This window comes from Astyanax mexicanus, chromosome 15 (assembly GCF_023375975.1).
Source record: "Astyanax mexicanus isolate ESR-SI-001 chromosome 15, AstMex3_surface, whole genome shotgun sequence".
NCBI classification, from domain to species: Eukaryota; Metazoa; Chordata; class Actinopteri; order Characiformes; family Acestrorhamphidae; genus Astyanax; species Astyanax mexicanus.
In genome coordinates this window covers 22,312,081-22,326,913 of record NC_064422.1, presented here as the reverse complement: position 1 = coordinate 22,326,913, position 14,833 = coordinate 22,312,081, and the positions used below count along the sequence as shown (strand labels likewise).

General features: G+C 39.9%; 1 protein-coding gene across 36 annotated transcripts in view; it reads left to right on the top strand.

Annotated features, from left to right (window-relative positions):
* The window catches only part of ank3b (ankyrin 3b), a 177,924-nt gene that overhangs the window by 72,121 nt on the left and 90,970 nt on the right, over positions 1-14,833 (top strand). For 29 of the 36 annotated variants that reach the window (XM_049464977.1, XM_049464984.1, XM_049464983.1 and 26 more), the window contains exons 4-7: positions 784-882; positions 3,778-3,876; positions 12,747-12,932; positions 13,995-14,018. In XM_049464977.1, the coding sequence (XP_049320934.1) occupies positions 784-882; positions 3,778-3,876; positions 12,747-12,932; positions 13,995-14,018 (408 nt within the window). The remainder of the gene's footprint in view (positions 1-783; positions 883-3,777; positions 3,877-12,746; positions 12,933-13,994; positions 14,019-14,833) is intronic. The other 7 variants (XM_049464979.1, XM_049464970.1, XM_049464997.1 and 4 more) reach the window with 1 other exon arrangement.

Sequence of the window (14,833 nt, the reverse complement as noted above, 5' to 3'; positions counted from 1 at the left end):
TCATTGTCGACTAATCGTTAATTTGTAACAGTACTGCATTCCACAAAGTGCTGAAGACAGTAACACAATAGGAGATGGGTAACAGGCTCACACAGTTTACACTCAACTTGCTCTGTGTCTCCAAAAGTGCTCAAACTCAACAGATAACATAATTACTCACTAAATGTCAGTTTTTTTTTCTCAATGTCAATTTTTTGTAATTTTATTTCTAATATTTTTTTTCCATTTTCTTCCTAATTTACATGGCCAAGACTAGCACATGCCCCCTCTGATACATGTGAAGTCAGTCACCGTCTCTTTTAAAACTGTCGAGTAGCATCACAGCACGCTTGGAGGAAAGCGCAGCGATTCAATTCCAATACATGAGCTCACAGATGCCTTGTGCTGATTGACATCACCCTTTGGAGTGATGTGGAGAGAGAGAGTGCCATCTACCCACCCAGAGAGGGCAAGGCCAATTGTGCTCTCTCGAGGCTCCAGTAGCCGATGGCAAGCTACATAAACGGGATTCAAACCGTCAATCTCCTGATCATGGTGGCACCGCTGGACCACTTGGAGCCCTTAAGCTCATTAGAGTTTATGATGTGTTTATGGTGGTTTTTATGTAACAGAAACAGAAACCTCATTATTAATAGTGCGAGCGGAAGCAGTGCATGTTTGGCAGGGGTCAGGATTCGGAGGAATGAAAACGCTGGGCAGCCTCTTCTGGCTGACTGGGTGCTAGTAGGTGTGGAACGTGTTCTCTGTTTACTGATGGACCCTCACATGTTTTTTTATCCACAGAAAGGAAACACTGCTTTGCACATAGCTTCCCTTGCCGGCCAGTCTGACGTGGTTAAAGAGCTGGTGACCAATGGTGCCAACGTCAACGCTCAGTCTCAGGTAAGGCCTGCAGCTTCTTTTTAAATGAATTATGCCGGAGGTGTGTGTGTGTTTGTTTTCTTGTTAGAATTGATTATTAATTACACTTATAGTCAAAAATAGAGTTGCACCATGAAGGAAGTGCTGGATTGCAGTGATATTCGATATGAAGATAAAATTTATATGAAGATAAAACAGTTTTTTAGGAGAGAAAACTGTGTAGATTAACATCCAGCGCTGGTTTGAAAATGTTATTTTTTTAAGAATTACAGTTTTGTTTACATAGGCGCCTTAAAATCAGGTTCGCCTTATTTATGAAAATAGACCAGAAAATAGACATACATTGATAGTACGCCTTATAATATGGGGCATACGTAAAATATGGTAGATAATTAATATTTCAATTAAAAAATAGGAAATATTAAGTCTCAACAAATTCACTTTATGTTTTCAGTTGGCCTAATTTTAAGTTCTATGTAATATGTATTGTAGATTCTGCTGACTATCCTTTAGGATTAACTAAAAAAATAAGATTTTACATGAATCAAACTCATGCAGTGGACACAACAATATATGTTTTTAGGTTAGCAACTGAATTTATGACTATTACTTGTATGTCTTATTGTCAGTTATATAAGCATGCAGTAATGCAGATGGAACAGCTCTACACAGGCAGCATATAGTAACACTCAGGAACACAAAACACAGTAACTCACTCTTATAGCCTGCAACACTGCCACATGCAGAATATAAATCCCAAGAGAAGGCAGTCTGCGGAGGATGATTACACTTTGATGGTGAGTGAGAGGTGAGAGGACACGTCCAGTATGCAAATAGTGTGACCAACATCAGGTGAAAACCACTGCAGAATTGCTTAGTAGACCCTGTTTAACTAAAGAGTCTACATGAGCATGTGTAAAGTAGTTGGCTTGGCCTCAACTAGAGTTCAACTACAACAAATTTTGTACATTTTGCCAACACCGATTGTTTAGTTAGACCAACTTTAAACAAGAAGCTTAATAATGTTAGTCGAGGCAATTAGTTTGCTATAGTTTAAAGTGCAATTCAATATGGTTTGTTCAGCTGACTTAAAAAAATCCCATTGTCTAAGTTCCTAATGGTGTTCTGCCAAAATCAATCTGCATGCAGCTTGAATATTCACACAGTTCTTTCTGATTTTCCAGTTGAGGTGGAGCATTAATAACGGGTCTAACAGTGTCCCAAAAATTTTCAGTCAGGGATAGGTTTTTTATTTTAAGGCAAGCTTTTAAGATGAAAGTAGTAGTGTGTTGACAAGCATTGTCCTGTTGCAATATTGCACTAGAGTGTAAAGATAAGAAAAGTTAGGGCCACCAAGTTACCTGCTGCCATTCCTGTCGGTTGATTCCTTCTGGGTGCAACAGTTTTTTTTTTTTGTTTTTTTTTTTACTATAAGTATATTATATTTGTATTAATGTAAACCAAAGTGACAATAATACTGTTCTTTCACACATGTTCACCTTTGCATGCCTATCTAGCACCCCAGCCAGCAGCCTCCTGCTGGGTTGGGTCCTATCACTAGCTGCATAGCTACGTGTCTAGCATGGTAAATGAGTACTGGTCTGTGTCTGTGTGTGTGTGTGTCTGTGTGTGAGGAAGTTTGATGTGTCCCCACTGATGGCTCAGCCTTAAATGACCCTGTGTGTCTGTGGCTATACAGCCGACTGGGGGTCTGTGTTACCTTCAAAAACATCCTCTAACTTTCTCACACACATCTCACTGTGTTATCTGAGCCTGAGCATGTGAGGTAAGGTGGGTGGGTGCGTACAATCCCTTTCTCATGCACACACACACACATAATCACACACAGTTCTGCCTCAGTGAGAAGTGACATGATTATCTCTCGAGAGGAGAACACAAGCTTCTCACAAGTGCAGCTCATTGCAGAGGAAGCAGAAATAGCAACACTCCTGTAGGGAAGAGTCCCTCCTACTGTGAAGGGTCATTTGGTTCATGAAAAGGTTGAGGTATGTTGTCTTAAAGGAGAACTCCGGTGTAAAATGGGATTTTGGTGTAGTAAAACATGATAAAAAGTACTTACCTTTGATGAATAGCACACTTCCGTTCTCCCAGAGCGTTCCGAGATCCAGAAATCTTAACAGTTTGTCCGGACACACTTCAGACTGGGTGATAAATCGCCTTTTCCACCGTTATCCAGCTCAAAGTAGCTCCTCACCTCCTTGCTAGAATCCGGAGAGCCCTGACATTTAAAACGAGGCATTAATAACTTAAAAAGTGCACAAGAAGCTTATTAAAAAATAACCGTTTACATCCCATAATGCTTCAGCTTCAGCTCTGTGCGCCGCCATCACTGTGTACTGATAATGACAGATGACAGGTGTAGAGCTACTTTGAGCCTGGATAACGTTGGAAAAGCTATTTACCAGGGCAATTTATGCCCCATGTCACTCAGTCTGAAGGGTGTTTGGACAAATTGTTAAAATTTCTGGATCTCTGAACACTCTGGGAGAACGGAGGTGAGCTAATTATCAAAGGTAAATACTTTTAATCATCTTTTACTACAAAAAAAAAAAACATTTTACACCAGTGTTCTCCTTTAAGGCCAGAGCATACTGACCTAGCAAACACCAGCATAAACCAATCTAAGCCAGCAGACACCAGCAATCACAATCACTAATGCATATATCTGTAAATACTAAGAAAAACTAATAATAAAGAACAAAGATACTCAGGTAAACACCAGAGAGCACAAACAGATAAAATAAAGTTTCAGCAGATATGTGAGATGATCATTTCATAAGATGTGTATGGTGCTGTATGTATGGGTATATGTGTGCATCAGTTAGTGTGTGTAGAAAAACGCTATATGGCATGATTCGTACATCTTACACTGAGTGTTACTGTTTAATTTCACAGAATGGCTTCACGCCGCTTTACATGGCTGCGCAGGAGAATCACCTGGATGTGGTGCGCTACCTGTTGGACAATGGCTCCAGCCAGAGCATCGCCACAGAGGTACAGATATTTATTCAATCTACACACGTGTCCATGCCAAGGTTATAATAGTTTTTAATTTTTCATTATAGTTTAATTTTATTTCATTTTCACTTTTCTCTTTTGGTTCAGTTAGTTTTAGTTTTACACTGTGAAACCCGATAAGTTGACTACACTCAACTTTTGTTGTAACTGATTACCTAATAAATTTTAATAAAAGTTCATGTGATATAATTTTTAAGTACAGTGAACTTAGCAAACACATATACATATATATTTAAAATTAATATTTTCCTGAACTTGTATTTAGTCTTCTTTCTGGTTTCATTCAACTATTTTTTTAAATACTCATAGAAAAGTAGATGAATGAAAGCAGTAAATAATTAAAAGTACTGAGAGCACAGCAAAAACAGAGTTACTGCAGCTCAGTAAATGATGCTTGTTCTACAGCTACAACACAGAGATCAAGCATTTAATCATAACAGGTGAAATACAAGTTTACCTAAAGTAGCCCCAGGTGAATCACTACACACTGATGGTGAGGGTCTGTCAGAAACTGTTGGACACACCCAGTATGCAAATAGATTGTGACAGAAGCCAATGGAAAAGAAGCTGTTAATGGCAACAGACTAAACTCAGTTATTTTAAGTTAATTCAACTAAAAGATCTCAGTTTAAGTGTATTTGTGCCCACGAATGTTCAACTAACTCAAAACAGTTGAGTTGTTTAGATATCTCCAATTTTATGTAAAACAGACTAAATTTATTTGAGTTTAAAAAACTTCTGGGTTTACAGTGTAGAGTGTGTTTGCTAGTTTTTATTTATTTACTATTAGTGCTTAGTTTTAGTTAGTTTTTATTATTTCTAGTATTAGTTTTTGTTTTTTTTATACTTGGGGTTATTTATGAGGTGCAGGATTCAAAAAGGTGTTATGTAATAAAACTCACTCTAAAACAATTCTGTTACTGTGAAACAACCAACTGTGCACAAAAACTTTAACAGTCCACAAGTTAGCAGCCTTAAAATAGCCAATAGAACATATGTGAAACATGAAACACACATCACATTAGAAAGCTCAATTTGAGAAGAACACAAACACAAACTCAGAAACCCAATAAACTCTACAGGTTCCCCTCATTTTGACCAAAATTGCAAACTCAGAAATAAAGTAGGAAATTGAAACCCAACACCAGATACAGACACAGCTTTTTACCATATCAGTGCTGAACTAACTATACTGTACCTCACATATATAACATCAGAACGTGAACCCAGCTGTCTGAAATACACTTCCTTTAGAGTGTGTGTGAGTGAGAGAGATATTTATCAGTTCATGTACCCGCTTGGGGTGTTGTGGTGTATGAACTTTAGGGCATTGTGTGTCTTCAGAAAAGGGCCAGGTGGTATAGAAATGAATTATTAGTGTCTATTTCTTAATTCCTCTGTGATGTGGAGATGAAATTAGCTTTTATTTTGCTATTATGCTTTTATTTTATTTTAAATGTTTCATTCTGCCTTAAATGCTGCAGGCTCTGCTTTCTGTTGCACTATTTAAGGTGGAACGGAAAAGTTAGCTAGCTAGCTACTGAGACAAACTACTAGCCATCTTTTTTTATGCTTTTTATGAAGAATTCGGCCATTAAACATTGAAACTACACATTAAAATGTGGTAATATAGTGCTAATTGTCACTTTTAACAAGAAAACTTACATACTTATTTCACCAGTGATTCTCATACAAACTTTTTAGACATGTATTGTGTGAAAAAAGAAAAGGAGAAAACTGCATACGTTTCTGTATAACAGCCCCTGACCTTACTGTCCATTCCAGCCAAGAGTGATGAAGGTTATAGGAGGAGTTATGCAATAAGGGCTGTTGAATCAGGGCTAATGAATGTGTGTGTGTGTCTCTGTCTCAGAAGGCTGAGGGGACACTTGGAGTCCTCAAGAACAGGTTAAGCATTTCTGCACAGCCATCAACAGCACGTCTGCGCACTCACACGCAGCACATTATGCATATGGGGGAACATTTCCCTGTTTGAAGTCCTTCATAAATAATTCATGCTCTCTGGAGCAAGAGACTTGATCAAAATTCAGGGACGCGGCAAAAAAAGATCAAAAGATTGCATTTTCCTTATTTTTTTTTCCTTTTCTCTTCCTGTACTTTCGTCAAATTCCGATTAATGCTGGTAGATGGGGGATCTGTTTATATAACGCCTTGTTCTTTGAGTCAATAATGATGCTGCTGGTACACAGCTTTAATGATTCATGGACACTGAAAGAAGGATTCTCTGTAGCATGACTCACTGGATGACTGGGAAAAAAACACTTTACGGAAATGCTTTCCTGATGTAAGTACTCACAGGCATGTGCTGCAATGCCTGCAACTAGGTCCCAATGACTGCCACGATGCAGAAAACACGGAAAACTGCAGAATTTAGGCTTAAAAGTGGTGTTTCACAGGTAAGAATGCAAGTAGTGAAGAAAAACTTCTAACAATAAAATGCTAGCATTAGCATTCATCAATTTTGGCTTGTAATTAGCAATGATGGCACGATTTTAATATGAGTACAAAGTGAAAACACCCAGATATAATTACACATGACCCCAAACATTCTAAATGCAATATGTAATAAAATAGGAACCACTATCATGTCCCATGACTTTTGGCATATCCCATGGAAGCTAAAGAATTTTACAGTGTCCTGCAGTATATGCTGATGTTCAATTCAATTCAATTCAATTTTATTTATATAGCGCTTTTTACAACAAAGGTTGTCACAAAGCAGCTTTACAGGAAAAACAGGTCCACGCCTCTTATGAGCAGCACCACAGAGATGCCAATTTTATGGTGACACAGTGGCAAGGAAAAACTCCCTTTAAGAGGAAGAAACCTTGGAAGGAACCAAGACTCAGTCAGAGGAACCCATCCTACTCGGGTTGACCCGCTCAGTACAAACAAATAACAAACAACAAACAAATAACAGAACAAAAACAGTACAGAGAATTAATGTGAACTATGGCTAATATAACAGGTACTAATTTATGAATATAAGAATGTGATGGGCACAAACTATAGAGCTATGGCTAATACAGAAACAGATACTGAGTGTGTTAATGGTAATCAGTGCAGGGTTGCAGAGCCGGAGAACGACACAGCGGGCAGTGGAGAGCCAGGCTGGGAACATCAGGAACAGGGCATCTCCATACATGTAAAAGAGATAGATAGAGAAAACAGAAAGGAAAGAAAGAGAAACAAAAAGCAGAAGTTAGAAGGGCTGTGTGATAATTCTGAGTAGAAGGACAGGGCTGATTCCTGAAAGCTGGAACCACAGACGGACGCATCCAGGGAGACCGGCCGGCCAGGCGTCTCAGCACATGTGAGAAAGATAGAGAGAGAGAACAGAGAGGGGAGGGAAGAAAAAGGGGTTAGAATGGTTTTATAAAACTCTGCTGGAGTGGGATGGGCACTGGTAGCAGCAGCTCAGGACATGGGGAGAGAAAAAGAAAGCAGATGATTAGGACAGGGTTTATATTTGCTGGATAAGCTGTAAGAGGAAGAAAATTGTAATGAGACATTACTCAAAAGCTTGAGCAAATAGAAATGTTTTGAGTCTAGATTTAAAGATTGAGAGTGTGTCTGAGTCCCGTATATTAATAGGGAGGCTATTCCAAAGTTGGGGAGCTTTGTAAAAGAACGCTCTTCCTCCTGTATAGTTTTTTCTAATACGCGGGACTAATAACAGGCCAGCGTCTTGGGAGCGGAGTGAACGCGGCGGATTGTAAGGAGTAAGGAGTTCCTGTAGATAATGCGGGGCCAGACCATTAAGGGATTTATACGTCAGGAGAAGTATTTTATAATCTATACGAAATCTAACAGGTAGCCAATGTAGGGATGAAAGAATAGGTGTAATGTGATCGAACTTTCTAGCTCTGGTAAGCACTCTTGCGGCTGCATTCTGAACTAGCTGGAGTTTATGGAGTAATTTATGTGGACTTCCAGCCAACAACGCGTTGCAGTAGTCCAGCCTGGAGGTTATGAATGCATGTACCAGCTTCTCAGCATCTTCGAGAGAGAGTATACTGCGGATTTTAGCTATATTTCTTAAGTGGAAGAATGCAGTTTTGACTATGCTACATATGTGAGCATCAAACGAAAGAATTGGGTCAAAGATGACCCCAAGGTTTCTCACAGCTTTACCAGGTATAATTAAGTGACCGTCTATGTCTACAGTATTAACATTTATGTTTTTATCAATATTAGGACCTAATAGAAGGACCTCAGTTTTATCAGAATTAAGTAAGAGAAAGTTGTGTGTCATCCAATTTTTAATGGCTTTAATACCGTCTGTTATTTGATTTATACAGAGCTCCTCGTTGGGTTTAGCAGATATGTAAAGTTGCGTGTCATCAGCATAGCAGTGAAAGTTAATACCATGCCTACGGATAATTTTACCCAGTGGTAGCATATAAAGAGTAAAGAGTAATGGACCCAGTATTGATCCTTGAGGGACACCATATTTTACTCTAGACTGATAAGAGCATTCGTTATTTAAGTAAACACACTGGAATCGATCTCTCAGATAAGATCTGAACCAGGTGAGGGCTGATCCTTTAATTCCTATAAGATTTTCTAACCTATCAAGTAGAATAGCGTGATCTATGGTGTCAAAGGCAGCACTTAGATCTAGCAGTACAAGGATGGCATTACTGCCCCTATCAAGAGCTGAAAGTAAATCATTAGTTACTCTAAGTAGAGCTGTTTCAGTACTATGGTTTTGTCTAAATCCAGATTGAAAAACCTCATGCATACTATTACTTTGTAGATACAAGCGCAGCTGGTTAAACACAATTTTTTCTAGGATTTTGGCTATAAAGGAAAGATTAGAAATTGGTCTATAATTAGCAAGCTCGCGGGGGTCCAGATTTGGCTTTTTGATAATGGGCTTAATGACCGCCAATTTAAGAGAATTGGGTACGTAGCCCATGCTAAGGGATGAATTTACTATTTCTAGTAATGATTTTCCCACCTTTGGCAGTGCCTGTTTCAATAATTGTGTGGGTACTGGATCTAATATACATGATGTTGATTTTGATGAGTTAATTACACTAAGTAAATCTTTTTCTGTAACCGGGCTGAAACACTCTAGGTGTGTCTCAGAGCTGGAGCAGCATTCATCAATATCTATAAGTAAATTTTGGGGGTGATACTGAATTTTTTGTCTAATGCTATTAATTTTATCATCAAAGAACTTCATGAAATCATTACTATTAATGTCGACAGGGATAACGGAGCTAGTTTGTTTTTGACTGCCGGTGAGTTTAGCCACAGTAGTGAAAAGGAATCTAGGATTGTCTCTATTTTTCTCAATAAGCGATGAAATATACTGGGATTTTGTTTTAATTAGGGCTTTTTTGTAGTCTGTGAGACTATGCTGCCATGCTAGCCGGAAAAATTCTAGTTTTGTGTGTCGCCATTTACGTTCAAAGTTACGAGCGGTTTGTTTTAATGTACGTGTGTGGTCATTATACCACGGTGCTAGCTTTTTATCCCTGATTTGTTTTATTTTTGTCGGCGCTACGCGGTCAAGGTTAGAGCGGAGCACAGTTTGTAGATTTTCTGTTTTGTGCTCGAGATCATGCTCATAGGACGGAAGGGAGATAGTTAAGTCTGGGAGTTTATTTACAAATTCATTAGCAATTGCGGTTGTTATTTTACGCTTGCTGATATAGCGGGGCGGGAGGAGGATATTTTGATTAAAAACTATTTCAAACATAATTAGATAATGATCGGATATTGAGTCATGTTGAGAAAGAGTAACTATATTCTCAGCCTCAATACCCAGTGTCAAAACTAAGTCTAATGTATGACTACATCGGTGAGTGGGGCCAATTACATTTTGTTTAAAGCCTAGAGCATCTAAAACTGATTTAAATGCAATTTTTAGTGGATCCTGGTCCTTTTCAAAGTGGATATTAAAGTCTCCGACAATTATGATCTTATCAGAAAGAAGAATTACTGCTGCTAGAAAGTCAGCAAATTCACTAATAAAATTTGAGTATGGTCCAGGAGGACGATACAGTGTTATAAGCAGGAACGAATGCTGCGTTTTGGAAGCAGGAGACGGGCCTGCTACTTTAAGACTAAGAACTTCAAACGACTTAGCATCCAATTGTGAGTTTTGAGATATACCTAACATTGAGTCATAGATTGTGGCAACACCACCGCCACGACCAGAGCTGCGTGGGTAACTAAAATAGCTAAAACCTGGGGGGGTAGACTCATTTAAAGCGATATATTCATCAGGTTTAATCCAGGTTTCACACAGGCATAGTGCATTAAGGTGATTATCAGTAATAATATCATTAACAATAACTGATTTTGGTGCTAGCGATCTTATATTTAATAGCCCTAGTTTCATACGGACGCTGCTGGTACTCTGAGAGACGGATGCTGTTGTTTTAATTTTAATAAGATTATTAAAACAGATTTTCTGAGTTTTTCGGTTTCGAGCGACACGGGGGACAGACACAGTCTCAATCCTACAAGGTAAAAATGCACTTGTATCTGAAAAAGGCACATAATTAAAACTCACAGCCTTATGCACAGGAAAGTGGCAAGATAACTCATTAGAACAATGTATATTACTAAACTGCCCATTACTTAGACCACTAACCTGGCCGGTATGACTGGTTAGAGCCAGTCAGTCCCGGCGTAGCACCGCCTCAATGTTACCAGAGAGGACGGTGGATCCCAGGCGGCTGGGGTGAAGCCCGTCTCGGTGGAAGAGGGCTGGACGTTCCCGAAAACTCTCCCAGTTGTCCACGTAGCCAACTCCACTAGCAGAGCACCAGTCCCGCAGCCAGCAGTGGAGAGCGTAGAGGCGGCTGAACGGCTGGCTCCCGCGGCGGTAGGTGGGCATCGGACCAGAGATGAGGAGGCGGGCGCGGGTCAGTCTGCGAGCGGTGTCCAGAAGAGTGCGAAAGTGCTCCTTCAGGACCTCACTGCGCCGGGCGGACGTGTCGTTGGTACCCACATGCAGGATGACGGTGCCGGGGTCCCCGCGATGCCGAAGCACCGTAGGAAGCCGCCGGGCGACGTCCAGGACCCGAGCTCCTGGAAAACACGACACTGCAGCATTACACTTAGCGTTAGACACCTTTAAATGCCTAACAATGGAATCTCCGACAATGAGGGTACTGCCCTTATCTGTTTTCCTCGGGGCTGGGGGAGGTGAAGGAGGCGACGGCGACGAGCTGAGGACCTCAAACCGGTTAGCGGAGGCAAAATCCGGCTGAGAAGGTAGGGGGGAAACCCGCTTTCCTCGGCCGCGCTGCCGCTCCCAGGCCCCTCCCGGAGCGGGGGTGAAGCAAACGACCGCCGGGGTCCGCCGCGCCGGCAGCACCGGGGTGGAGACGGCCGCGAAGGCGGCGTCGCGGGATTCCTCCAGCCTCGTCCTCTGCCTGTGGAGCTCCGACTGCCTCTCGAGCAGGCGGTGGATCTGCTGATCCAGACGGACGAGCTCCTCGCTGAGTGTCAGGAGAGCACGATCCTCCGCACACGCCATTACCTCGAAGTAAGCACAAAACACACAAAAAAAAAACGGCAAAAATCGATAAATAACACAAAAATAATGGCTACCTGAGGGATTTTATAAGTTTAGGAGGGTTATAAGACGGTTAAAAGTTAATAAGTAGTAGAAAACGTAAACAAATAGCTAAAACAGAGAGGAGCTAAACAAACAGCAAGCAGGTTCGCAGGCCGGAAGTTGCGTCACTCACCGCGTCACTCAAGAAGAAAAAAGTGCCCTCCTGCAGTGCACTGTAGGACCCTGTGGTATGGTATAAGCTTTTGTCCTTAATGACATTTTCCCCCCTACATTACTTTTACTTATACTTTAAGTAGTTTTAAATTTGAATGCCTTTATTGTCATTATACACATACAATGAGATTAAAAGCCACTCCTACCAGTGCAAACACAATCTAGTAGAAGAAATAGGAATACAAATATAAAAAAAATACATTATGATGCATATATATATATATATATATATATATATATATATATATATATATATATATATATATATATATATATACATATATATGTATATATGTATATACGTATATATGTATATATATATATATATATATATATATATATATATATATACACATACACACACACACACACACACACACACACACATATACACACAATATATTATTTCACTTTTTAAGTAATGCTCCGAGAAGGGAAATACTACTGGGTAGTGATAAAAATAAATGTATTGCACACAGAGCTATTCATATAGTATTGCATTGCGATATAGGTAGTAATAAGTCCAGTGTTCATAGCAAAGCAGATATATATATATATATTGCACATTGTATTCATATATTCCACAGTTGGTTACTTCATTGTATTTCAGGGGGGTTGTTGGGAGGTTAGGAGAGAGAGTAAAAACTGTGCATGTGTGTATTCAGAGTGTTTATAGCTTTGGGGAAAAAACTGTTCCTAAGCCTGTTTGTCCTTGCTTTAACACACCGCTTAACACATAGCGCTTTCCTGATGGCAGCATTTCAAACAGTTCAAAGGCAGGGTGGGAATTGTCCTTGGTAATATTAAACCAGTACTTTTACACTTGTACTTCTTTGAGTTCATACTTTAAATTCTATAGAAGTATTTTAAACCCTATTATCTATACTTATACCTGAGTAATGAATAGGAATACGTTTGACTTCTTTTTTTAATGCTATTCCATGACTTTTGGCATGTCTAATATAGACTGTTAAAGAACCGCCAGTGGTATGAAGTCTATTTGTTTGCTGTAACAAGGTTGACTTTCTGTCGGATGTGTGTTAATCTGCTTGTATTTGTGTGTGTGCAGGACGGCTTCACCCCGCTGGCCGTGGCGCTGCAGCAGGGTCACGACCAGGTGGTCTCTCTGCTCCTGGAGAACGACACCAAAGGGAAAGTGCGGCTTCCTGCCCTCCACATCGCCGCCCGCAAGGACGACACGAAGGCGGCTGCGCTGCTGCTGCAGAACGACCACAATGCTGACGTGGAGTCCAAGGTAAACAAGCCTGACCTGCTGACACACACTCACGCTCATACCTTCTTAGAACTTGATGGTGCTGGGTGGACGTTGTTCTTTGTCAGATATAAATACATACGTATACGGCTCTGGAAAAAAAGAGAATATCACTTAAAAATGATGAGTTTCTTTGATTTTCCCAAATTGAAAACCTCTGGAATATAATCAAGAGGAAGATGGATGACCACAAGCCATCAAACCAAGCTGAACTGCTTGATTTTTTGTACTAGGAGTAAAGGCATAAAGTTAACCAAAGGCATTGTGTAAGACTGGTGGAGGAGAACATGCCAAGATGCATGAGAACTGTGATTAAAAACCAGGGTTATTCCACCAGATATTGATTTCTGAACTTTTAAAACGTTATGAATATGAACTTGTTTTCTTTGCATTATTTGAGATCTGAAAGCTCTGCATTGTTTTGGTATTTCAGCCATTTCTCATTTTCTGAAAATAAATGCTCTAAATGACAATATTTTTACTTGGAATTTGTGAGAAATTTGGTCTTTAGTTTATAGAATAAAACAATTTTCATTTTACTTAAAACGTATATCTATAAATAGCAAAATCAGAGAAACTCATTCAGAAACTGAAGTGTTTTCAATTTTTTTTCCAGAACTGTATATATTGTAAATCGTATATTATAAATCGTAATATAAATAAAGAGGCTCAATCATTAATTGTATGATGGTGCTTTAATTGAGCATGTCACCATTTTTTTTAAGAAATGTAAGTGTTAATCTTTGTAATTTACGAAGATACTTTTTCCTAAAGGGTTACCTAGAGGAAGCGTCTTCTCATCCTCTCAGTGCTTTTTATAGCTCTAGATTCTTCATGCACCATCCAGTTGAGCTCTTGTGGTGTTTTGTGGTGTGGTGTGTGTTTTTTTGGTTGTTGTGTTTTTTTTTGTTATTTTTTTTTATCTTCTTGTGACTCTCCCTCACTGTGAAGCCACCCAACAGCTTTTTGGTGCCACCATTGTGACTTTGTGAAACACTAACCGTCCCATTCTCTCCCCTCTCCGGTGGGTGTGCACTGCCGTAGATGATGGTGAATAGAACGACAGAGGTATATATGTGCGCAACGAATCTGCGCCCTTCTCCCACCTGCACCCGGCTGCCCCCTGCTGCTGCTGCTACCACACTGCTGCTGCTGTTTGCTGCTCCATTACCCTACCCCCCCACCCCTCCCTCTATGTGCGCTTTGCTTTCTCTCATTGGTTTGGCTGGTCACTCGTGTTTCGTACCATTGGCACTTGTGGCACTGCAGGGCGAATGGAGGGGAACACAGTGCTGAGGCTGAGGAGGTCTGCAGCTGAAGGATTGGAGGTTTAGAGTGGATCCTGATGAGATATCAACCCTAACCAGAATGCAAAAGTGCAAATTTGGAGATGCAGGATGAGTCAAAAGTGACAGGACATTTTTTTTTACTAAAAAAGATAAATAAAACAAAAGGGAGAATGAGATCTGAATTCCCCAGCAAGTAATGGGTGAGGAAGTCCTTTTATTATTTTAAGCTTTGTCCGGACTCACCAGTTTTATATTAAAATTTAATATTTATCTCAACATGGTCTGTTTCTTTCTATTAAAAGAGTGTGAAATGGACTTTTTGGTGTAGTAAAACATGAATAGCCCACCACTGTTCTCCTGCAGTTTTCCGAGATCTAGCAATTTTGTGCAGTTTGTCCAAACAGGCTAGAATGGGTTTTAATGGGGCATATTTTGCCCCTGCAGATAAATTGCTTTTACACCGTTATCCAGATTTAAAGTAGCTCCACACCTCATTGGTAGAATCCACAGAGCCCTGACAGTTAAACCGAGGCATTAAGAATATTAAAGCTGCATAAGAAGTGTATTAAAAAACACTATTTACAAGCATAACCT